This window comes from Plectropomus leopardus, chromosome 24 (assembly GCF_026936395.1).
Source record: "Plectropomus leopardus strain MGB_pleo_1.0 chromosome 24, ASM2693639v1, whole genome shotgun sequence".
Lineage (NCBI taxonomy): Eukaryota > Metazoa > Chordata > Actinopteri > Perciformes > Serranidae > Plectropomus > Plectropomus leopardus.
The window spans coordinates 17,826,536-17,853,642 of NC_142199.1; the positions used below are offsets into that span (position 1 = coordinate 17,826,536).

Sequence of the window (27,107 nt, forward strand, 5' to 3'; positions counted from 1 at the left end):
CAGTTTTTGGTTGATTTATGTCAAAAAGCATTAAGGCAATGGGGAATGAATGAAGAAAAAAACCCAAAATGGTCAAGAAATTTACAAAAAGTAAGAGAAAATTGACGAAAAATTAGTAAAAATAAATAAATTAATTCATTAATCATGTTCTTTGTCCAATACATGCCAGATATTGAAAGTCTGTCTTTATTAGTCTTTAATAAGTTTTTATTAACTTTTTTTTCCACTAATTTTCTGGTCTTTTTTCATACTTTTTAAATATTTATTTTGTCTTTCTTTTGTTTGTTTTTATGTATTTATCTTTTTTTTCCTTTAAACTAATTTTTAAGTATTTTTTCTCCATTTTTTAAAATAATGTTTGGGTCTCTTTTTTTTGCCAGGTTTCAACAACTTAAACAAACACAAAAATACACACGCAAAAAAAAAAAAGCAAACCGGCGAGATGAGAAATTACATAAAAAACCGCTAACCTGCACTTTTCTGCAGAGAGCAACAACTCACCGAAACATTATTAAAAAAAAAATACAAAAAAAGCAGCATTTTGACAATTTTAGAAAAAAAAACACTATTTGTCCATGAAAACAGAATTGTCCAAACAGCAGCGATGCACACGCACACACACACACACACACACGCACGCAGACTGAGCAGCAGGTAGATTTTGGGAGGTCTACCTTTGCGCTCGGAGCGTTTCTTCCTCCTCCTTTTGCACCTGCGGCGGATCAGGCAGTAGTAGGAAGCTGCGGTGCGAGAGCTGTCCAGCAGCAGAGCCATGTCTCGGCCTCACAGACTCTAATCTGTCCCCCCTGTGAGCGCAGCTTCACAGTGTGTCTGGACAACTTTGGACGGAGGAGGAGGAGGAGGAGGAGGAGGAGCAGCCAGTGTACCATGAAGCAGTCAGAGAGCTGTCGGCACATTGGCTCTCCGTCAGATAAATAGGCTGGGATGTCTCCTCCTCGTCTCCTCCTCTTCCGTCCCTCTCCTCTCTCTCTCAAATCTGCACTCTGGGGCTGAGACACACTTGGCAAGCAAGCGCTCTTTGCAAAAAAAAAACACCAAAAAGTGGCTTTTGAATATGTATGTGGCACTACACGAGACGAGTGCTTTGGAACCAAATGGACGCCAAAAAAAGTGACTTTTGAATATACATGTGGCACTACACGAGACGGGTGTTTTGGAAACGGACACCAAATAAAAGTGACATTTGGAACCAAACGGACGCCAAAAAAAGTGACTTTTGAATATGCATGTGACACTACACGAGACGGGTGTTTTGGAACCAAACGGACGCCAAAAAAAGTGACTTTTGAATATGCATGTGGCACTACACGAGACGGGTGTTTTGGAACCAAACGGACGCCAAAAAAAGTAACTTTTGAATATGCATGTGACACTACACGAGACGGGTGTTTTGGAATCAAACGGACGCCAAAATAAAAGTGACATTTGTATATGCATGTAGCACCACACGAGACGAGTGTTCTGGAGCCAAACGGACGCCAAAAAAAAAAAAAAAGAGCAACACCATTAAAGGAAATTGCTGAGTGATCACGGATAACGCACCAAACACTGAAAATCAGCTCTTTATATCACAGGCGGCAACAAAAGTCCAAAAAACCAAAATTATGAAGGTTTGCTCTAATATCACAAAAATATTAGGAGTTGACTAATATTGCTTTTTCCATGGCACACGTCGATTAGTAAAACTTAACGCGACCAGTAACTGATATTTGAAACCAATACACATTTACGATAAAAAAATGAAATATGAAATACGAAATAACTCCAAAACTGTTTAAATGCCTTTAGCAAGTGTTGCATCAAAACTGAAACGTTCGACATCTAACACTGTATTTTTTTATTTTATTTTTTTTTGTTAAATAAAGTTCAGGGAAAATTGAAATGAGATAGAATACAGATAACTGGCACAGTGACAAATGTGTTACAAATATCCATTCAAAATTATTTTTACTGTCTGCTAATAAAAACGTGGCGCCAGTGAGGTTTTTCAAAACAACTTGGCATGTAGGGGCTTCAGGACACTTTGGACGTGCAGTATGGAGACATTTTGTGGGGTTTTTTTTTAACGTTTGAATCAATTGTTCTGCAGACTCTGTCTTATAGTGAGTTGGGGTCATTTCCAAAACAACCATGACACTGCGTGGCACATAATACACAAAAAAATTAAAAAACAAAAAAATATGGGTAATATCTAAAAAATGGGAAAAAATGGAAAAAAAAAGGAATATAGTTTTCGGTGGCTTTGAGAGAGCGTTCGCAGATGTGAAAAAATCATTTCAGTTCAAGTTTAGTGACGCCTGGTGGCAAAAAAAAAAAAAAAAAAAGACAATGTGGAAGACAACAGTCCCCAAAGGGAGCGAAGGACAAATGTCCCTCATGGGACATTAAAGCTGATCTTGATGATGACTCAGTCACAATGTACTGTACTGTCAAAACATTATTTTCTGCCCATGTAAAACGCTATGGAGGACTGAAACTGCCAAAATCAAAAATAAATAAATAAATAAATGTGTCAATAAATAAATGAATGAGGCTAAAATGCCAATATTTAATTTATTTCCCTTTTCATTCAGGAGACATGTTTGCTGAAAACTCAAGAGAAGCTGTAACAGTTTGAAAGTCAACGCTGCCCCCTGCTGGCTAAAAACTAAACTACACATTTTGTATTATTTACTGCACTTCCCTACAAATTTGAGGTACTTGTACTTTATTTTCATGATGCTTCATAGTTTAGCTCCACAACATTTCAGGGGGGAAATATTGTACTTTTTACTTTAATACATTTATCTAAATTCTAAAAAAAATTAAGATTTTTGGCTTAAAATTCACAATCAGAGTTTATAAAACACGTTAATTGTAATATTTTGATAAACATCGTTCTTTTTTTTAAAATATAATTTTGAGCATTTTGGGTGTTATTTTTTGGGTGATTTTTCTACACTTTTATAATAATTTTGATTCTTTTTTTTTTCCATGTTTCGTCCTGATCATTTTTAGTTTTATTGATGGTTTTTTTTTTTCATTTTTCTCTCTTGTAACTTTTTTTTCAATTTAATTGATTTTTCTAATTTTTTTAAATGACCGACTTTTTTTGTATTTTCTTCCTTTCTTAAATAATTTTGATTTTTTTATTTATTATTTTATTTTTATTTGTTTTTATAAAATATTTTAAGTTTGTTGGGTATTTCTTTTTTCTTTTCTTTCTTTTCTATATTTTTTTTTTTTTTTTTTTACAATTGTTAGCTTTTGGATTTGCTCGTTTTTATTTTTCTGCATTTGTTACGTATTTTTTTCTAAATGATATAAGCCATAATATGTAGAACCAAGTATTTAAAATATAAATAGTCATGCAGAGTCGACCCACCTGGTTTTTGTTTTCTTTTGGCTCCAGACACCAAAAATGCTCTCTGAAATAAAAATACGATATTTTTAATGTTAATGTATTTGAGCACATAAAGAGAAGAAATGGCGACATAAAAAATTTGAGTCCATTATTTTGACATTTTCATCACTCCTTCATTTATTAATACTCTCTCCATGTTTTTTGGTTTTTTTTCTTCTAATTTTGAGTATTATAAGTGTTTTTTTTTAAATATTCGTTTCAATTTGGGGTTGATTTCTGTATTTTTTCTTTGTTTTTATCCAATTTCTTTTAAAAAAATGTTTTTTTTAAGTTTTGGAGGTGGTTTATTATTAAAATAATGAACACAGTTGTCTACTGTTTTTAAGTGATTTTGACTTTCTTATTGTTTTTTTTCATTTTTTACTGATAATTTTTAGTTTAGATATTTTTTCGAATAATTATTTTATGTTTTTTACGTTTTGGGTATGTTTTTTTAAAAAAATAATGAACACATTACTGTACTGTTTTTAAATAATTTTGACTTTCTGTTTATTTTTGTCATCTTTCTCAGATAATTTTTAGTTTTTATGATTTTTTTTCTAATTTTCTTTTTTTTTTTTTTACTTTAATGATCTTAAGTTTTTGGTGTGTTTTTTTCTCAGAATAATTTACACATTTTTTTACTGTTTTCTGATCATTTTTAGTTTTTATTATGTTTTATTTCCCCTAATAATATTTTGTGGTTTTCCCTTTTTTTATAAAATACATTTTTAATTTTTGGGGGTGTTTTTTTCTAATAATGAACACATTTCTCTACTTTTTTTTTTAAATGACTTTCTGTTTGTTTTTGTCATCTTTTTCAGATAATTTTTAGTTTTTATGATTTTTTTTCTAATAATTCTTTGTGGGTTTTTTATTTACTTTAATGGTTTTGAGTTTTGGGTTTGCTTTTTTTTCTTCTTAATAATGAACACATTTGTTCTAATATTTCTTTGTATTTTTTCTTCTTTTCTTTTTTTTTAAAAAGTTTTTAAGTTTTGGGGTGTTTTTTTCTAATAATTTTGACTTTTTAGGATTTTTTTTCTTGAACTTCTGATCATTTATTTACACTTTTCTCCTTTTTTATGCTATATTACGCGACTCTGCAGCCATAACCTGTGACTTTATATCTCATCAAAATACAAGTTTAATCTCATAATCATGACTTTTGTTTTCTCGTAAATTCACAAGATTAATCTTGTAATATTGTGACTTAGACTATAGTTTGTTCTTTTTTTAAAAAAAAGCAAATTTGGTGGGAATAAAGTCCAAATTTAAAGTTGTGACAAAAGGATGTGGTTTCTTTTTTAATTTAATTTAATTTAATTTAATTTAATTTAATTTAATTTAATTTAATTTAATTTAATTTTATTTTATTTTATTTTTACATTTCTTGTGATTTTTACTACTTTCTTGCTATTTTTTTCTGTCATTTCTTTTTTTTTATCATTGCATTCTCCCCATTTTTGAGAGAAATGAAACAAATTTCTTTGATTTTTTTGTGCTGCAGGTGAGTCAGGAGGAGCTGCAGTTACACTGAGCGGCCTGCAGATGGAGCAGCTGCACCATTCAGCTCCAGGCTGCCAAAAAATCTGAAATATTCCTTCTTTCTGTCCTCCCAACGTGTCTTTTTTATTCATTAAGTTTAATCAAATTAAAGAAAAGACTTTTAATAAAGAGTATTTATTAAATACTCTTTGTTTATTTATACTTTTTACTACATTTCAAAATGTACTTTTATTATCATTATTTTTTCAATAAATATTTAAGTTTTTTTCTATTTAACGTTTGAATTTTGGGCAGTATTATTTTTATAATTTTGATGTTTTTGGATGGTTTGCTTTCTTTTGGGGGGGGGGGCAATATTTGGGTCTCTTTTTTGTCTCTTTTTCAAAAACGTTTCTCAGATTTAAGGATGTTTCTCGGATTTAAGGATGTTTCTCGGATTTAGGACGTTTCGAGGATTTTAGGACATTTCTAGAATTTTAGGACGTTTCCTGGATTTTAGGACATTCCTAAGATTTTAGGACGTTCCTAGGATTTTAGTATGTTTCTTGGATTTTAGGATGTTTCGAGAATTTTAGGGTATTTTCAAGGATTTTAGGACGTTTTAGGACTTTTCTAGGATTTTATGACATTTCTAGGATTTTAGGGTGTTTCTAGAATTTTAGCACGTTTAGGATTTTAGGACGTTTCGAGGATTTTAGGGTGTTTTCAAGGATTTTAGGACATTTAGGATTTCAGAAGTTTTCTAGGATTTTAGGACATTTCTAGGATTTAAGGATGTTTCAAGGATTTTAGGATGTTTTTGAGGATTTTTAGGACGTTTAGTATTTTAGGACATTTCTAGGATTTTAGGACATTTCTAGGATTTAAGGATGTTTTGAGGGTTTTAGGACATTTCAGGAATTTAAGGACATTGCTAGGATTTCAGGACATTTCTAGGAATTTAGGACATTTTTAGAATTTTAGGACATTTCCAGGTTTTTAGGACATTTCTATAATTTTATCAAGATTCTAGGATTTTAGGGCCTTTGAGGACATTTAGGATTTTAGGACTTTTCTAGGATTTTAGGGTGTTTCCAGAATTTTAGGACGTTTAGGATTTTAGGACGTTTCGAGGATTTTAGCATGTTTTGGGGGATTTTTAGGACATTTAGTATTTTAGGACATTTCTAGGATTTTAGGATGTTTCAAGGGTTTTAGGTCATTTCAGGAATTTAAGGACATTGCTAGGATTTCAGGACGTTTCCAGGATTTTAGGACATTTCTAAGATGTATTACATTTCAAGAGTTTTCCGGAGGTTTTTTCGGACTTTGGAGTATTTCTGGTATTTTAGGACATTTCTATTATTTTATCAAGATTCTAGGATTTTAGGACATAGTATTTTAGGATCTTTGCTAGATTTTAGGACATTTATAAGATTTTAAAACATTTCTAGGACTTCAAGACTTTTTGTTTTTTAGGATTTTAGTATCTTTTGAGGATTTCAGCCCTGTTCTATGATTTTTGAGAAAGGAGCCTTAATAAATTTAGAGATTTGATGAAACTCAATGGACCAAAACTACAAAAACGAGACAAAGTGGGGACAAAAACTCACCTGCAGACAGTGTTTGAAATGAACGTGTCCTCGCTGTCAGTCCCAGAGCAGTCCACCTCTATATGGCGGAGACAAACTGTGTCCCAGCTGCGGGCTCAGGATCCAGAGGACTTTCCTGACAGGGTCACACACACACACACACACACACACACACACACACACACACACACACAGAGAAAACTATTATATTAAGAATATTACATCTCTTGTGAATGTGTCTAAAAAAAAGATGTTATAATTATAATTAAATAAAAATTAAGAATATTTTTTAATATTTTTTTTTTTCTATTACAAAAAATAATAGAAATATATTTAATTTGTAGTTAGGAGCTATTTTAAATATATTTGAAGAAAAAAAGAAAGAAAAAAAATATATTTTTCATAAAATTAGGTTATAGATTTTTAGAGAAAATGTAATCATAAACATTTTTTAAAAAATCATAGGATTTATCCTAAAATTACAAAGAAAAATGCTACATTTTTAGCTTGGACATAAATCAATAATTATATTTATTTATAGACAATTATTGTAATTTAAAACAAAAAAAAATGCTATTATTGGTTTAATATTTAAAATAAATTTTTAAAAAATAAGAGTTGTTAATTTACAGATAATATATCCCAATTTTACTTTGAAAAAAAACTTTTTTTAATAAATTGATGAAATAAAATACATCACAATTCAAATTGAAGTAAAAAAATTGCTGCAAATTGTCAAGTGTGTGTGTAAAAACAACAGGCAGGATGGTGATCCAGCACACACACACACACACTGCTGCTGACCTTAAAAGTCCTCCGCTGACAAAAAAAGACAAGATGTCTCAGCAAATCGTCTCTCTGATGTAAACCGCCGCTTTTTTATTTTTCAATATATTTTTTTGAATTTTACAAGGTAGATTTATTCTTTTTTTATTTTCAATATTTTTTTTAATTTTACAAGGTAGATTTATTCTTTTTTTTAATTTTTTTTAATTTACAATGTAAATTTATTTTGTTTTATTTTTCAATATTTTTAAAAATTTTACAAGGTAGATTTATTCTTTTTTATTTATTTAATTTTTTTTTTAATTTTACAAGGTAGATTTTTTTTTTTTTTGCAAATTGTCAAGTGTGTGTGTAAAAACGACAGGCAGGATGGTGATCCGGCGCACACACACACACACACACACACACACACACACTGCTGCTGACCTTAACTGTCCTCCGCTGACAAAAAAAGACAAGACGTCTCAGCAAATCATCTCTCTCATATAAACCGCCGCTGCTGCAGGACGTGAAATCAAAGAAATCAAAAACGCCCTTACGTGACCCCCCTCCCAAAAAAAAACACGTGCACAGAGGAAGAGAGGACGTGATGGACGGGAGCCTGGAGGACGTACGTTTTTTTCAAGTGATGCTGCAAAGACGAGATGAGACGCGGACACGAGACGGGGAGGGGTGTGTGTCTGCAACCTACTTTCATATATTTGCATATTTTTCAGTTTTGACGGGACGTGTGGGACGAGGACGAGACGACTGGACATGCAAAGTCAGCATTTTTAATGAAAAACCTTATTTTAAACCAAGAAAAATGTATTTGAAACGCATTCAAAAAAATGCAACTTTTTTTTTTTGCATTATTTAGGATGTTTTTTCAGTGTTTTGTCACAAATCTTTTTTTTTTTTTTAAATTAAGAGAAGAGGAAGCAGATTAAGTTGGAGCTGTGATGCAGCCTGACGGGGGGAATAATCCCAAACAGAGGACACGGAGAGGACGCAGGACACACGTTTGAGTGTGTTTATTCGAAGCTTGCAGGGGGGAGTGTGTCCCTGTTTGAGTGTGTTAGCGTCACGATCGCTTCACCTCCGCGTGAGGACATAAACGCAACAGCTCAGCTTACTTTAAAAAGGAACAATGTAGATTTATTTTTTTATATATATATATATATATTTTTTTTTTTAATTTTATTTTACAAGGTAGATTTATTATTTTTTTTCATTTTTTTTCATTTTACAGGGTAGATTTATTCTTTTTTATTTTTCAATTTTATAATAAAAACTTTACAAGGTAGATTTATTCTTTTTTATTTTAAATATTTAAAAAGATTATAAAGTAGATTTATCTTTTTTATTTTTCAATATATTTTTTTAATTTTACAAGGTAGATTTATTCTTTTTTTATTTTTCAATTTTTTAAATAAAATTTTTACAAGGTAGATTTATTCTTTTTTATTTTTCAATTTTTTAAAAAATTTTACAAGGTAGATTTATTCTTTTTTATTTTTCAATATATTTTTTTAATTTTACAAGGTAGATTTATTCTTTTTTTCAATATTTTAAAAAAATTTACAAGGTAGATTTATTCTTTTTTCAATATTTCTTTTAAAAAATATACAAGGTAGATTTATTCTTTTTATTTTTTAATATTGTTTTAGATTTATTATTTTTTGTAATTTTTCAATATATTTTTAAAAAATTTATTCTATGAACATAGATTTAAAAGAAAATATTACCTCAATTAAATTAAATTAGAATAAATCAAATTAAATTAAATTAGAAATAAAATGTATTTGAATTTTTAAAATATTTTTATAAATAATAATAATAAATAATTTGCATAATAATTTCAATCATCTTATGTATTTTATTATTTTAATTTCTTTTATTTTGTTTTGGTTTTTTTTGCTTTATTTTTTTTAATTTCGTTTGTGTTTTGTCTTCATTTCTGTTTAGGTGGTGGTTAAAAATTGAATAAAATTGAATTTAAAAAAAAAAAGAATAAAGACAAAATAAAAGCTCTTTGATTCTCCTCATTCGACCAAGTGTGTGGCGTATCCTTCAGAATAAAAGCAGCGTTATCTGTGTCCCTCTCCTTCATGTCGGCGGCTTTTATCTGTGCAGCCACTCGGCTCAACGAGTCCCCGGAGTGTTGTTGAATTACGCCGGCACACGGGTCCGTTCGATTGGCTGTCTCTTACTGTATTGGAAAATGTCTGTCTTGATGGAAGCGCCCGGGCCGAGGGGACACTGCTGACACGCATACACACTGCAGCACACACACCGACACACACGTATGCCATTTACTCCCCCACTTTAACTGCCTGCTTTATTGACACTGACATGAAAGTTCAAGTGTGTGTGGGGCCTTCGGGCGTGCTGTGCACTGTGAGGACCACACGCCTGCCACCTTCAAACCACACGGAGGACAGACTAACATAAAAAAAGAATTCTATTTATGTCATTGTTAGCCAGTATATGGAGATGCTGTATTGAGAATGTGTTGTAGTGCACAGCGGGCACCACCTCTACTGGTGGAAAAGGAAACTGAGCTGAGAAAAAACAGCGACTGTGAGTGGTGGGGATAAACAAGTCCCCAGATGGTGCATCAAGTATATTTTACATAGTGGACAAAAGTGTTAATATACCGTTGGGGTCCATTACGTGATGCCACGGGGCTGAGAAAGACTTTTTCCCATTGACTTAAATTTAAGAAAGAGACCTCGGTAAATTGGTGGATACATTTTTGTGAGTGTCAAACCCCCCTACCGCGTAAATAGAGCGACTTTTGCTTCATGAGCTATGCAGTTAAAGGGAATAAACGGGGCCCCGTCTCCATGCTGTACCCAGATTTTTACTTATAACTGACTTATATAAATCAATGGGGATAACGTTACAGGAAGTAAACCAGACGGCAAAGGCAGAGAGAATTAGTGTATTTCCACATCTATTTTGGTAAATTGTGGGTTTATTTTGACCAAACCAGAGTTGGCTATTGTTGAAACAGTGAAAAGACTAACCAAGAAAAGTTTTGGTGAATTTTGTTTTGTTTTTATCAAGTTTAAATGACTGGTTTTACAATGACTTTACAAGGCAATTAAGCTAACATTATTCTTCGTTCGGTGGACTAAAGAACTTGAAGCTCCATGGTGGTATTTTTTTGTTCATTTCATTCATTTATTTATTGTCCGTGACCGCTTGTCCTCGTAAAGAGTCGCTGAGGGGTTGGAGTCTATCCGAACAAGGTTCAACTTTTTACGTTTTTTTGTAGTTTTTTTTAATAACATATGGGCATTGTCATTGAAAAATTCAACTCTTTTCGAGAGTTTCGAGGTGGTTCTTGAGAGTTCTGAGTAATGGCCAAAAATATATTTTATAAGCCTTGACCTTTGACCTTTAACCACCAGAATCAGTTCGTTTTTATGTCCTTTGTGCCAAATTTGGGGAAACAAGAAAACGAGATGGAAGCAAGGTCACAGTGACCTTGACCTTTGACCACTAAATTTTAATCAGCTCATTGTTGTGTCCAAGTGAATGTTTGTGTCAAATTTTAAGAAATTTCCTCAAGATGTTCTCCTGATACCGATTTCACAAGAAAGAGCAGAATGTATTGTCACAGTGACCTTGACCTTTGACAGCTAAATTCTAACCAGCTCATAGCTAAGTCTAAGTGAGTGTTTGTGTCAAATTTAAAGAAATTCCAATTTTTTAAATTCTGCTCTACAGATGTCGCTTTCACAAGAAAGAGACACATGTAAGGTCACGGTAACCTTTACCTTTAAACACAAGATCCATGAGCCTAGTCAGACGTTTATGCCAAATTTGATATATTTGAATACCCTGGAGGTGTTCTTGAGATATCACATTCACAAAAATGTTACAGAAGAGGTCGCAGTGACCTTGAACCTTGACCTATGACCACCAAATTCTGGCAAGTTTATCCTTGAGTCCAAGTGGCATTTCTTTTGCCCAATTTGAAGGAATTGAACACAATTCATGAAACTGACACCACTGCTTAACGCCGACAATCCCACAATGCAACACAAAACATCGATTAAATGCAAAAAAGTGACGGTGATTCGGTGTGTTATTTTACTGTTGGTTATAAAAAGCGAACGTGACAGTGATCTTTACTCCACAGCACTGAGAAAGTCACCTTGTCTCCCACGCAGTAGCAGCACCCAGGGGTCCTGTCATATCGTGGTCCCTGCTGGCCCCCATCTGACACACAACTGCGTACAACAGCCCTGCCCCCCCCCTCCGAAAATAAGCTTTCCGACAAGCAGCGGAGTCTGCTGTGATGTGATTCCGGCTGACATCTTTCCAAACAGATAGAACACATAATTAGATTTCAGATTCCTTGTCGTGAGTCCAAATCGAATTTGTTATCACTTTTTGGAACTGAGGTTACAATGACAGCATAAACTCTGCTGTTTCTGGCGTAAGTCCTGACTCCAAAACGTTTTTTTTTTTTTGTGCTTTAATTTTATTAATTTAATCCATTATATAAAAGGATTGATTTATATTAATTGGTGCGATTTCTTAAAAAAAAAAGAAAAAAACGGGAAAAAAGGAAACTTGGTTAGAAATGTTCCACTAATTGTGAGAAATTAGTGTATTTAAAAAAAAAATAGGGAAAAAATATTAAGGAAAAAAGAAAAAAGGCTAGAGTAAAAACTATAATTATAATGTTAAGAATTAAATTAAATATAAAAAATGTTTAACTTTATTTTCATTTGGGTTCTTTTTTTAACAAAATTTCAGGTAATTTTCTTTTTTTTACTAACTTCTGCTAATTTTTGGGCAATTTGTTAAAAAAAAAAATCAAAAATTCAGTATTTTTAAAAAGCATTCCCTCCAGGTTATTTCCTTGTTTTTGTTTTTGTTTTTGTTTTTTTTTGTTTTACTTTATTTTCATTTCTTTTCTTTTTTTTAAATTCAGGTAATTTTCTTATACTTTTCAAATAATCTCTGCTAATTATTTGGGACATTTCTTCTCTCACTGATCATTGCCTTGTTGATCATTTACAATTATTCCCCAAAGGTGTTCTAATTTTTTAAGTGCAAAGTCATTTCCTTGTTTTGTTTTATTGACTAATTTTCAGGTAATTTTCAGGTAATTTTCAGGCAATTTTCAGGTAATTTTCACAATTTTTTTTACTATTCTTTGGTCATTTTTTTCTTGCATTCATCATTTAAAACTACGTTACAAAATTATTATCAATACTATTATAATTATTTTAACACTTTTTTTTAAATTCTTTCTTTTTTTGTTGATTTTACTGTATTTGTCAGCAATTTCTTGCTCATTTTTGGCTAATATTTTTCCTTTATTGCTCACTGCCTTTTTCCATTTGCTGAAGTTTATTGGGTTATTACTGATTCCTGAATAAAATAAATGCAAAATAAAAGAAGAGCTCCAAAACGATGAATGGATGAGTGTGAATTCATTCGGGTGAATCCTCAAACTGCGATCGGCTCTTGCTCTAATGGAGCTCGTCTTCAGTGAGTCATCGGAAAATCGAGATTTCTCACAAACGCGCTCGTTTGTTGTCAGAAACCATCACACCGACAAGTGGATTCACTCTGCAGTGGTTACGTAAGCTGCTCGTGTGTCCTGAGTCAACCTCGCTGCTCTGTCTGACTGCAGCTCTCAAGACCCACGGCCCTTTTTCCAATCCGCCTCCAGGCTCCCACTTCAGTTACGGCGAGGATCAGAAGTGAAGCGGGTTGAGTCGGTAATTTCATGATAAATATAATCAGTGAAATTTGGGGTTTATTAACCAAAGAGACCTTAAATCCTCCAGAACAGGTAGCTCATACATATCTGACGGCAAACTGGTGAAACGGTAAAAAAATCCCAAACGTACTCCTCAAAAAAGACTCACATTCACAAGAATGCAGCAGATGCAAAAGTCACAGTGACCTTGACCTTTGACCACCAAACTTAAATCAGTACTTCCTTGATTCCAAGTGGACATATGTGCCAAATTTGAAGAAATTCCCTGAAGGGGTTTTTGAGATATCACATTCACAAAAGTCACCGTGACCTTGACCTTTGACCACCAAAATCTAATCAGTACATCATCCCTGATTCCAAGTGGACATTTGTGCCACATTTGAAGAAATTCCCTGAAGGTGTTCTTCAGATATCACATTCACAAGAATGCAAAACATGCAAAGTCACCATGACCTTGACCTTTGACAACCAAAATCAGTACATCCTTGATTCCAAGTGGACATTTGTGCTAAATTTGAAGAAATTCCTGATAGTGTTTTTGAGATATCACATTCACAAGTATGCAGCAGATGCAAAAGTCACCGTGACCTTGACCTTTGACCACCAAAATCTAATCAGTACATCACTCATTCCAAGTGGACATTTGTGCCAAATTTGAAGAAATTCCTAATGGTGTTTTTGAGATATCACATTTACAAGTATGCAGCAGATGCAAAAGTCACCGTCACCTTGACCTTTGACCAAAATCTAATGAGTACATCCCTGATTCCAAGTGGACATTTTGATGACGTTTGTAGGATTTAAGAAGTCTGTAGGATTTTAGGACGTTTCTCAGATTTTAGAATATTTCCAGGATTTTAGGACATTCTCTAGGATTAAGAAAATATCAGAATTTTAGGACATTTCTCGAATTTTAGGACACTTCGTGGAATTTAGGATGTTTTCTGGATTTTAGAACATTTATAGATTGTAGGACACTGAAATTAGATAGTACTTGTACTTTTAGGATGATAAAAGTACAAACCAACTCCCAGTGTGAATCACTTTATTTTATTTCAAGGATTACCCGAGAAGCTGCTCCACAGCTGAGCTCAGTCAATAAAGTGAGCTCTGAAAACATCAAATCGCAGCAATCGGTCTTAAGAAACAATTCCAAACAGATAAATTCTAAATTTTGGGATCATTTTCCACAATGAGGAAATAACGGAGTGCTTCTATTGGTTTTAAAAAATAACATTTGCAGTCGGTGTTGAGCTTTAGGACATTCAGCAGCTCCGTGATTACAACTGAAGCACTGCTGGTACATGCTCAGTTTATATCTGCTGCATTCTTCACACACCACACACACGCACACACACACACACACACACACACACACAGACAGACACACACACACACACACACTGTCACACACACATGGCTTGAAAGCATTAAAGAGCAGGTGAATGATAAATGATTCAACGTGCAGACGTGGAAGCACTGACAGCCCGAGTCCCGTTAATGAGGGCTGCCGTTTCCCTGGCTTCATCAAAAGCGGCGATGTATGAAATATTCAACGGAGCCCAACAGCAGCACAATTCGCAGCGACGGAGGGATGACCTCATGTGAAAACAACGTGCGCGTGGAGGGAAAAAAAAAAAAAGAGAGCTGAAAAAATAGCGCTGACTCGAGGAGGGGTTCTGGGAAACAACTCACGTCAGTGTCTCTGAAACTGAGGCAGCAAAACGGGTATCGACGCAAAGAAAAGGTCTGGAGACGGAGAGGAGGGGAAGTCCGATAGATTTACAGATACGGTTCAAGACGTTTAAATTTAAGTGGTTTACTTTGCCAACAGAAAGGGCGATATCACCAAGCATTTTATTATGGGTTTAATGATGAGCACGTCAACATCTGAATGTGTCCAGTACTTTGGTTTATGACCAAATACCTGCAGGACTAAAGACACTCCCATCAGCCTCAGCTGGACTTTGTGTTGGACAGTAAGATGTTGGTGGGTAATTTGAGTTATTCTTTTGAACTGTTTTATATTTTTATCCAAAGCTTTTTGATAAACAAGCTCAATTTTATGACTTTTTATTCACTATGGCAGGGTGATATATATATAATAACTCACGGGCCAAATCTGGCGCCCCACAAGGTGCCAGATTTGGCCCCCTCACCTTTTTCTTTAATTCAGAGTAAAAATACATTGATTCACCCTGGGAGCTGTTTTGGTACTTTAAGTATCCTAAAAGTACAAGTACTATCCCATTTCAGTGTCCTACAATCCTAGATGTGTTCTAAGATCCTGAAAACATCCTAAAATCCTAGAAATGTCCTCAAATGCTAGATACGTCCTGAAATCGTAGAAATGTCCTAAATTCCGAAAAACTTCCTAAATCCTAGAGATGTCCTAAAATCCTGTAAATTTGCTAAAATCCTATAAATGTCCTAAAATCCTGAAATGTCCTTAAATCCCAGAAATGTTCTAAAATCCTGAAATGCCCTAAAATACAGGAAATGTCCTAACATTTTGAAACAGCCTAAAATCCTAGAAATGTCCTCAAATGCAAGATATGTCCTGAAATCGTAGAAATGTCCTAAATTCCGAAAAAATTCCTAAATCCTAGAGATGTCCTAAAATCCCAAAACGTCCTTAAATCCCAGAAATGTCCTAAAATCCTGAAATGTCCTAAAATCCTAGAAATGTCCTAAAATCCAGGAAATGTCCTAACATTTTGAAACATCCTAAAACCCTAGAAATGTCCTCAAATGCAAGATATGTCCTGAAATCGCAGAAATGTCCTAAATTCCGAAAAACTTCCTAAATCCTAGAGATGTCCTAAAATCCTGTAAATGTGCTAAAATCCTAAAACATCCTAAAATCCTATAAATGTCCTAAAATCCCGAAACGTCCTTAAATCCCAGAAATGTCCTAAAATCCTGAAATGTCCTAAAATCCTGAAATGCCCTAAAATCCTAGAAATGTCCTAAAATCCAGGAAATGTCCTATAATCCTAGAGACGTCCTTAAATCCTGAAAATGTCCTAAAATCCAAGGTACATCCTAAATCCTAAAATCCTAAAAATGCCCTTAAACCTGAGAAACATATATTGGGAAGTTAAGGATCCTTCTTTACCGAGGCTTTCTATCGGTGCAGACCTATGTTACTGGTCTCTCGGACTGAAGGGTCTTTAGGGTTTTTTTTATGCATTGTGGTCCCAGAGTTTGCTTTCTTTCTTTCCACTTGAGCTCCTCCCGAACCTGTGCTGCTTTGGAATGTTTCAAATATTCCTCTCATCTTTTGTCAAACCGAACTCGAGCTTCCTGTGAGATTAGGACACAGATCACTGGCACATGCTGGTGTCACGTGATGACGGACGACCGAAGCGAGCAGGTTGCTGCCTGTTCCCGTTTGCACCGTTTTGTTCATTCCTACTGTACGTCCATGAGCTCTGAGTACCGTCTAAGACTCCAAATCTGCTCACAGCAAGTGGAATTTAAGACTTTTTAAGACTTTTTCAATGCAAGTCAATGAAACTAAAGACTGATTTCACTTTAACCAAAACTGCTGTTAAGGGGGAAGGGTTAACAATAAAAGACCTGACACCAATTTCTTACTGTTAAGGAGAATTTTTGCCCAAATATTTACTTACTTTTGGGTGACGTCAATGCAAGTGGTATTATGTGAATTTTTCATTTATTTTTCTCTTTTTTTTTTGTTTTTGTTTGTTTTTTAAGTTACCGAATATTTTGAGAATTGAATTGAATTGAATTGAATTGAATTGAATTGAATTGAATTGAATTGAATTGAACTGTATTGGATTGAACTGAATTGAATTGAACTGAACTGAATTGAATTGAATTGAATTGAATTGAATTGAATTGAATTGTATTGAATTGAAATTGAAATTGAATAGAATAGAAGTGAACTGTATTGGATTGAATTGAACTGAATTGAATTGAATTGAATTGAATTGAATTGAATTGAATTGAATTGAATTGAATTGAATTGAATTGAATTAAAATTACAACAAAATGACTTTCCCCGCTTTTTCTATGACCATACCACAGTGTACCTCGCAGCGCTGTGAGGATGGTCACCTTGGCACGCTGTATTGGATTGAACTGAACTGAATTGAATTGAATTGAATTGAATTGAAATTAAATTGAATAGAAGTGAACTGTACTGGATTTAAATGAATTGAACTGAACTGAACTGAACGGAATTGAATTGAATTGAATTGAACTGTATTGAATCGAATTGAATTGAATTGAATTGAATTGAATTGAATTGTATTGTATTGTATTGTATTGTATTGTATTGTACTGTATTGAATTGAATTGAATTGAATTGAACTGAATTGAATTGAATTGAATTGAATTGAATTGAATTGAATTGAATTGAATTGAATTAAATTAAATTAAATTAAACTGACTTTCCCCGCTTTTCTATGACCGTGGCATTAACAGTGTACCTCGCAGCGCTGTGAGGACAGTCACCTTGGCACGTTGTGATCACGAAAGCCCTTTGAGACGGCAGACAGGTCTGGCCGGCGTGTCGCCTCTTCTCCTCTGTCAGCGCTCCCTCATCTCTCTGAGATAAGGACACTTCCTCTCTGTCCGCCTCGGGACGAGGCTGTCACTAAGATAAAAGAGGAGCGCTGCTGCGACCCCGAGCATCTCGACACGATGTGACGAGTTCAAAGGTTCAATAATGTCTCTATTACAATATAAAAAAAAAATCTGAGCGGCATTATTCCACTATAGCTATCGATGGAAAATTAAATTTGTATTATTTTTGGAAACTCTTTCACTATATGATAACATCAAAATGTGTTATATTCTATAAACCCATATAAAAGGCCTAGACATTCAAAAATAAATCAGTAAATAAAGAAAAATATTCTGATAAAATGTAAAACTGACAGAATCTTAAAAAAAATACTGTATCATCCTGTCAGCAGTCCACCAAAAAAATGGAGAAAAAAGTCATAATTTAATGAGAAAAAAGTCCTAATATTACAAGAATAAAGTCGGAATTTTACAAGCCTAAAGTCCTTTTTTTATTATTATTATATTATGGAAATAAACAAATAATTATGAAAAAATATATTCAAAAAAAGATCTTATTCAAATTATATATTTTTTGCTGTCGATTAATATTGTGAAACATATTTCTTTTTTTTCCCTAATTTCATGTAATTGTCTTGTAACTTTTTTCTAACTAAAATTAAATAAATAAATTATAAAAAAAAAAAAGTGACAAAGAAATGACCCCTAAATTAAAAAAAAATAAATAAATAAAAAAAAAAGATAAAATAAATATGAAAAAAGACTAATTCATGATTATATATTTCAAATAAAAAATAGCTTACAGAAAACACATTTTTATTGTTATTTTTTTTTGCATTTTTTTAGGTCGTGTTTTTGTTATTTTGATTTTTCTATTCTTTTTTTCCTTCCTAATTTCAGGTAATTCCTTGCACTTGTTTGCACATTTCTTTTATTTTTTCTTGCTCTTTTTTGTTGTTGTTTTGTGTCTTATTATTTTATTTCATTTAATCAGCATCTTGCAAATTGAAATAATAAATAAATTAATTAGTTACTTGTAAAGAGGTGACAAGGAAATGACCTGGGAAAAAAAGAGACAAATGGAATTGTTGGAAAATTATCAAATACATTTTAAAAAAGACTAATTATATTTTAAATATATTTGTTTGTTCTCTGTACATACTGCACATATATTTCTTCTTATTAATTATTTTATTTATTCAATCAGCATCTTGCAAATTGCAAAAATAAAATAAAAAAATAATTAATTAATTGTAAAAAGGTGACAACGAAATAACCTGAAAGTTTAAAAAAAGAGAGACAAATGAAATTGTTGAAAAGTATCAAATAAATTGAAAAATACTAATTATATATTTAAAATCTAAAGAAATCTTACTGTGCACTTATTTGCACATTTTTTCTAATTTTATTGTTTTTTTCTTCTGTTTGTGTGTTTGTTTTCTGTACACATCTTTATTATTATTATTATTCTATTCTATTTTATTCTACGTTAAGTGCCTTCCATCATATTTATATATTTGCATTTTTTTTGCCTTTTTAACAAATATTTTATTCAGCTGCAGCTCTCTTATTTGCCGCTCTAACGAAACAGGATTCATTATTTATATTCTATTCTACTGTTGATTGATTTTTATTAGCAGATATTTTACGGAGTCGTGCTCGCTGCGCGTTACCTCACGTCGAGAAAGTCGCGCCAAACTTCATGTAATAAGTCGCTAATTTAAGAAAAACTTAATATTATGGTGAATTGCAATTGACTTTAATTAAACTGAATAGATTCTCTTGTTCATTCTAATGGCGCCTTAAATTCGGCTTATTAATAAAACACATTGCATCAGTGTGTCTAAAAATAACCCACAACTGCTTTGTTGTATCACCTGTTTTAGTCTGGCGGATTCGCCGGGCTGCTCCCGCGCTGAGCGCCTTTAGCCCGGTAACGAAGTTACGATATAATATTCAAAACAACCCATTTCTACCTTAAACATATGCCGATTTATTGAGTAAGCTTTATTAGTTGAGAATCTATTGTGTTTTGTTTCATGCGCATCATGCTTAGGACGCAACGCGAAGAAAAGCTTAAATTGAGACATTTTTAAAACGGGTTTTGATTTAGCGAAGATTGAACCTGAAAGCAAAAGAAAACCCGAAAGCGACCCATTGGTGGGTACTTACTGTGAGCTTGTGCGCGGAGGTGCGTTCAGTCAAAGCATGTGAGGAGTCTCTGTGAAAAGCAAGCCGATTATGGTTGATGCAGGAGGTCCACAAGTCCTCCGCGCGCAGGAGGACACTTCTCCGTGGTGATGAATTGGAGCTCTGCCAGGGGGACGGAAGAGACAAAAAAAAAACACAACTAAAAACACAGAATCACTGGGAAACATCAGCCAGGCAAGGTCTTTCCTGGCTCTTCCAAAATCTGTCTTCTCTTATTGGACAGGAGGAAAGAGGTGGGCGCAGAAAAAAAAAAAAAAATGAGGCCACATGGCGCATTATACACACACATATACACTGATTGGACACACCCCCAGGAGAAGTGTTTTTACAGAGCCATGTGTGACACAACATTTACACTGCTAAACTAATAACTAGCCTGTATAAAATCAAGATTTTTCTCAGGTTTTCTCAGGACCTGAAATGCATTATCGAAAATATAAAGAAAATGTGTTAAATGATTACATCTATTGTTTTTAATTTATTTTTAATTTTCATTTGATTTTTTATTTGATTTTTTATCGACTTTTTTTTCCACCAACTCAAAAATCTTAATGAGCTTTATTTGAAGTACATCAGAGGAGTTTTAAAGTGTTTTTTTTTCTAAAAGGAATTAAAAAAAACAAGCTACTTAAGAAAAAAGCCCAAAAATTAACAATGAAAAAGAAAAAACACAAAAAAGTGCTGAAAAATAAAAAAAAAAAAAAATAAATAAAACTGCAAATAATAAAATAAAATGTATAAAATTAAAAATAAAAAAAACAATATATGTAATCATTTTACATATTTTTCTATATTTTAATTAATTAATTTTAAAAAATCCCATAACGTAATTTTTAAATTACGAAATTAAAGGCTATTAAAACTAGCCTTTAAAATCATATTCACATAGGAAATATGAAAAAAATTAAATAATTTGATGTTTTAAAATTACATTCATCAGCACGCATAATACATTTAGCTTTTATTTTGATCATAAAATATTTTTAAAATATTTTTACTAGCGGCAATGATAGCATTCGGTAGAACGTTTTTATTTATTTATTTATATTTTTTTTTCTTTTGCTGGTTATGCAATTGACAATATTTATTTATAGCACACTTTTTTTAAAATGTAAGGAAAGATCTGATAATAATTTAACATATTTTAATATGCTTTGTTGTTTAATTTAATTTAATTTAATTTAATTTAATTTAATTTAATTTAATTTAATTTAATTTAATATTTTACCAGTCACAAATTAAATTGTTTATTTTTATAAACACCCAAAATTATATTAAAAAAAGGGAAATTACATCCCAAAACCTCAAAATTAAAAAATAAAAGACACACCAAAAACATATTATTTTAAAAATGAAAATGAACAATTCTATTTGTCAAAAACATAGAAAAATCACCCAAAAATATGCAAAAAAAATTTAAAAAAAGAAAAACTAAAATTAATTGTTTATCAAAATAGTTGTATTAACTGTCTTAATACATTTATCTAATTATCTTTCAGTTAAGTAAAAGTACTAATACTACCCAGTGAAAATACTCTGTAACAAGTAAAAGTCCTGCATTAAAAATGTTACTTAAGTAAAATTAGATTTTTAAAAAAAATCTTAAAACACCCAATAAACTTAAATGTATAAAAATTGATTAAATAAAACACCCAAACCCTCAAAATTTGAAAAAAAAACCTCAAAATTATACAAAAATTATACATATAATATACAATATATATATACAAAAATACAAAAATAAATATACAAAAAACATTATACAAAAATAATAATTATATTATATTTTTAATTTTTAAAAAATTTTGATTATAAGAAATTTCAAGAAAAACTTCGAAAAAGGAAGGAAAATTACATCCAAAACCACTGTTGTTTGAAAAATAACAACAAAAAAAAAACTTTAATGGGAAAAAAATGAATTCTTTATCAAAATAGTTAACAAAAAGTCCTGCATTAAAAATGTTACTTAAGTAAAAGTAAATAGATTATTATTTTATTTTTTTTTAAAATGACAGTAGTCAATGCATACAAAATAAATAAACTGACATCTATAAAAGATAAAATAAATTAAAAAACACCCAAAACCTCAAAAATTGGGTAAAAATACACTCACAATATATCTATCTATCTATCTATCTATCTATATATCTCTCTCTCTCTCTCTCTCTATATATATATATATATATATATATATATATATATATATATATATATATATATATATCTTTATTATTATTAGAATTATTAGAAAATGATTAAAAAGAAGGAAAATAAGGAAGGAAATAAAACATCCCCAAAAAACACATTATTTTAATTTTTTATTTTTTTTAAATTAAAAAAAAATTAAAAAGGAAAATAAATTGACTGTTTATCAAGATATATGTGGCAAATAAAATTAAAAAACCTAAAATGTGAAAATGAAAATAAATAAAAACAACATGACAATATTTTTTACACATTTTTCTCTATATTTTAATTAATTTAAATGATTTTCCCATGATGTAATTTTAAATACAAAATTATTATAGTTTTATTATAGTTTGCTGGATATTTTTTTCTTTTTTTTAATGCATATTAAACAAAATTGGAACAAAAGCAAGGAGTAATGAAAAAGGCAAAATTCCCAAAAAATAATAAGAAAAAAAAATGGTAGAAAAGTACAAGAAAATTACCTGAAAATTAGGGGAAAAAATTAAAAGAAAAAAAAAAAGGAAATGGCCTTGGAAAGTGTTTAAAATTTGTATTTGTACAATTTACCGTACTTGAAAATTAGTAAATATTTATTTTTAAATCTACTTATTTCTTGTAGAACTTATTATATTTGTAGAACATTTATTGCCGAGTTGCTCAAAGGGTTAATCCTTTGAAGCCTGAGAGTTCTTAATTTGGTTGCCCAGTGAAAAATACATTTTACATTGGAAGAATATTTTTTTAAAAATGTGTGAATTACCGTTCCTATTTAAACTGTAACTTGTATCGCAATTATTTTTTTTCTTTTCCCCTATTTTTTGTTATTTGATTTGATTTGATTTGATTTTCATTTCTCTAATGTTCTCTCATTTTCTTTTTTTTCCCCAGTGGAAATTAAATGCAAAAATTACCTTTTATTTTCTGTCATTTTATTTTCTCTTATTTTCTGTCATTTTATTTTCTCTTATTTGATTTTCTCTTGTTTTCTGATGCATTGTTTTCTGTCATTCTATTTTATTTTATTTTCTATTATTTTATTTTATTTTCTCTTATTTATTTTTTTCTTATTTTCTGTCCTTTTCACACCTAAAGAATAACTCATATTACCCCAAAAACATCTGACTGCCCCACATTCAATATTTTCTGTTATTTTATTGTATTTAATTTTCTGTTATTTTAATTTTTTTCTTATTTTCTGTTATTTTATTTTCTCTTGTTTTATGTTATTTTATTTTCTCTTATTTTCTCCTATTTTCTCTCATTTTATTTTCTCTTGTTTTCTGATGCATTATTTTCTGTCATTCTATTTTATTTTATTTTATTTTCTCTTATTTTCTCCTATTTTCTCTCATTTTATTTTCTCTTGTTGTCTGATACATTATTTTCTGTCATTCTGTTTTATTTTATTTTATTTTATTTTATTTTATTTTATTTTATTTTATTTTATTTTATTTTCTCTTATTTTATTTTCTCTTGTTTTCTGGTGCATTATTTTCTGTCATACTATTTTATTATCTCTAATTTATTTTATTTTATTTTATTGTCTCTTATTTTATTTTCTCTTATTTTATTTCATTTTATTTTCTCTTATTTTATTTTATTTTATCTTATTTTCTCTTATTTTCTTTCCTTTTCGCACCTAAAGAATAACTCATATTACCCCCCAAAACATCTGATTGCCCCCATTCAAAGCAGATTAGATCCAGACCCGAGTGTTTGAGGTACAGTGTACATGTCCCGTCCCCCCCGTCTCTCAGGGCCTCTGCTATGATTAGATTAGAGGTAAGAAAATCCTAATCAATAGACGCTTCAGCGCTGCCATTAGCGCTCATTAATAATGGATGCTACGGGAAGAGAACAGTGTCAAATGAAAAGTAATCAGAGCTCGTTTTTAGCAACCTTCACCTAAATCCACGGAGCGGCGGACCTCAGACTGCCTCGTCCCCCGCGCAGGTATGGACGGATTCTGAACTTCCTGTGACTGGAGCGTTGAGGGACGTTGCGTAATTCAGCGGTCCTGTCCCGCATTCCTGGTCCGCCCCTGGAAGCTGGCGTTGGATGGACACGACGGTTGGACGGACACGACGGTTGGACGGACATGACGGAGACAATCTGAAACGGGCTACAAAAAGAAAGCAGCAGGTGAACTATATTTCGCCAATTATTAAAATAAATATTTGGGTAAATAGTGTCATTAAAGTAAAAACAGTCCAAAAAGTACTTTTTGGCCTTTTTTTTTTACTGCTCTCTTATTCCCTTATTAGAATATAAAAACAATTCTAAGTAAAAAATGCGTTTAATACATTATATTTATATATTAGTCATTTTCTCGGAACAAAAAAACAAACAAAAAAAAAAACTAAATTTAAGCTAAATTTCGAGTAAACTTAGATATCAAGTAAACATAAATGAAGATTTATAGTAATATTTACTTTTTTGAGGCAGTCGCTTTCCGAGATTGAATGAGATCAACTTATTTTACAGTGAATTTAAAATGACTAAAACCTTATTCCACTGTAGATTTCCGTGCCAGGTATTGATACGCTCAGTCCCGCTGCTTGTTTGAATCTAGAAATTGCTGGCCTCTACGGGCCAACGTGCATTTGCAGGACATAAATTTGACTGACAAAGCACCTGTGTGTGTTTTTGCTCCTCCGCTGTGTGCGTTTCTTGTGTCTCTGGAGTCTTTTTGCATCTTTTAGCTCCCTCCGGCTCTCTCGTGTATTCCTCATTCATCGTGACTCATTCAGATCTGCAGGGTGACACCAGCTCACCTGGGAACTAAACAAACAATGAGTGCCTCTTTGACATTTTCCACTAGTTTCAGATCAACAGCTGCTGGGTGAATAACAACATTCCTGAGTGCTGCTGGTGATTAAGCAAACAACAGACGGCCGCAGGAGGCCCTGCGCAGGTACACGCTGACGCCAAACACAGTTAAAGCTCCCACAGTTGGTACTTTTCACTATTAATTTACTTCGCTTTCCTTTCAGACACTTTTTCACAAGTATTGAAACCTCTGAAATAAAATTGGTTTGATTTATTTTAAAAAAACATGGGGGAAAAAGGCAAAAAAAGTGTTTTTTTAATTTAATTTTATTTTTTATTATTTTATTTTTTATTTTTTTTATAGCTAGGGAAATTTCCCGAACACTGTATTTCTCATTATATAATTCAAGGCCAATTTTTAAAATAATTTTAAAGAAATATTATCAATTTTATTTATTTTTTAATCAGGTAATTTCCCCGCTTTTTATTTATTTATTTATTTACTCATTCTTTTACTTTCTAATTTGTTCATTTTTGGTTTATTTGTTCATTTTTCATTCTTTGTTTTTTCTAATTTCGTGTCATTTTTCAGGTCAGTTCTTCTTCAGTTGCTCATCGCTTTCTTCAAGACATTAAAATTTACTCATATCGGGTTATAATCTGTCAAATATAACCATATTGAATAAAATTAAGTCATTCTGAGGCCAAAAAAACCTTCCAGTGACAAAACAGAGGCTTAATTCATAATTCATGCACACATAAAAATAAAAACAAAAAAAACAACGTTTTTGGATGTCATTTTTATCTAATAAAAACAAGTAGGTATATGTGACGGTTTTAATCTCCCTCCTACGCTGTTACATGTATTATTGGATTTGTTTAAAATAAAAATTTTAAATTATGATACAAAACTCACAATTTTTCCATGTTTTAAAAAGAATTGTTTGTTGAAGATACAGAGAACAGGCAAAATCAAAATGCAAAATCAATATCTATGCTTAAGGGATAATATTTAATATTAATGTTTTGAACTTCTGTTATTAGTACTCTGTTCTTGTGCACTAGAGGTGACTAAAAGCAGTAGCGTGCACCGGAAGTGTCCTCACAATAATAATGCTAACTAGCATTAGCGTCTGACACGAGCTAACATTAGCTCCAAAGCTACATCACAGTAACACAACACACAGCATACAGTGTTTACAGCGCGTGAAACCGTCTCATTAAAGTGGCTTTATTTACACTTAACATAAATTAACCAGGTGAAACGTAAATTAGCTGTGAAGCAGAAATAAGGCTAACTCACCGTTAGCTTGGGGTCCTTTCAGCTCCCATTAGCTCCCACTAGCTCCCATTAGCTCCCGTTAGCTCCGATTAGCTCCCGTTAGCTCCCGTTAGCTCCGATTATCTCCCATTAGCTCCCGTTAGCTCCCGTTAGCTCCGATTATCTCCCATTAGCTCCCGTTAGCTCCCGTTAGCTCTCGTTAGCTCCGGTGTTTACGCTCGTTTTAGGTCGTGCTCAGTTGAATTCTTCCCTTTTAGCTCACTTTTCTTCCTCGAACCACTTCTGTCACTCTGTGTACGCTGTTTTCAGCAGCAGAATGGGCAGTTTTCCCATTGTTTTTGGTTATTTTTCGGCCATTGCCCCCATAATCACTGTAATCAGCTTGCGCAATCAAGCGGTTCTGCGCCATATTGCTATGCGTTTGCGCGTCCGCCATATTGAATGCCTTAGGTCTGCCCTATAAAGAAATACAAGTAAAAAATATGAGGGTTTTCTGACTAAAAAAAACATTAACGTTTACATTTAACTGATTTTGATTCATCTTTTTTATATCTCATGATTTATTAGTGATATACTCCTTGACAGAGAATTATAGACCCTTATTTTATTGTATAAAGTAACATTTCATGGAAAATAAAAGAGATCTAAATGGCTTTCTTAGTAGTTATGTCCATGTGCAATTGATGTAAATATTTTTTAACTGTTGAGTCTACAACTTATTTTTTATTATTAATATTGTTGTTTTTGCTTGTTTATCTTGTACACACCTTGCTGCTGTAAAATCTCCCCATTGTGGGACTACTTAAGGATTATCGTATCGTATCGTATCGTATCGTATCGTATCATACCATACTGTATCGTATCGCACCATACCATACCATAGAGTATCGTACCAATAAGTGTCGTACCGTACCGTATTGTATCATACAGTATTGTACCGTACCGTATTGTATCGTATCGTGTCTTGTCTTATATTGATCATAATCATGTGAGGACAAAATGTTTGTTTTTTTTTAATTAAACCTGATTTGCAAGAAATGCAAAATAAAACAGTGACAAAGAGCAAAATCTAAACGCGGCATTGAAAATAGAAAAATGGAT

The 27,107-nt window shown here is 32.0% G+C and overlaps 1 protein-coding gene and 1 long non-coding RNA gene across 6 annotated transcripts in view; both read right to left on the bottom strand.

The window, feature by feature from the left end:
* LOC121963598 (double-stranded RNA-specific editase 1-like) overlaps positions 1-20,098 on the bottom strand; it is a 50,526-nt gene extending 30,428 nt beyond the window's left edge. The window contains exons 1-3 of one of the 5 annotated variants that reach the window (XM_088074578.1): positions 19,727-20,098; positions 6,505-6,591; positions 3,386-3,428 (exon numbers count right to left, since the gene is read on the bottom strand). Coding sequence is in view for 1 of the 5 variants with exons in the window: in XM_088074580.1 (XP_087930706.1) it covers positions 675-774 (100 nt within the window). In the remaining 4 variants the exon portion in view is untranslated. Of the gene's footprint in view, positions 1-674; positions 790-3,385; positions 3,429-6,504; positions 6,620-19,726 lie in introns of those variants that run through there. The other 4 variants (XM_088074576.1, XM_088074579.1, XM_088074577.1 and 1 more) reach the window with 4 other exon arrangements.
* A 2,070-nt stretch (positions 20,099-22,168) lies between these two features.
* Positions 22,169-26,503, bottom strand: LOC121964273 (uncharacterized). Its single transcript, XR_006107336.2, has 3 exons — positions 26,028-26,503; positions 24,590-24,736; positions 22,169-24,077 (listed from the first exon to the last, which is right to left on the bottom strand). It is a non-coding gene; the product is annotated as an uncharacterized LOC121964273 (long non-coding RNA).
* Positions 26,504-27,107: the final 604 nt, after the last annotated feature.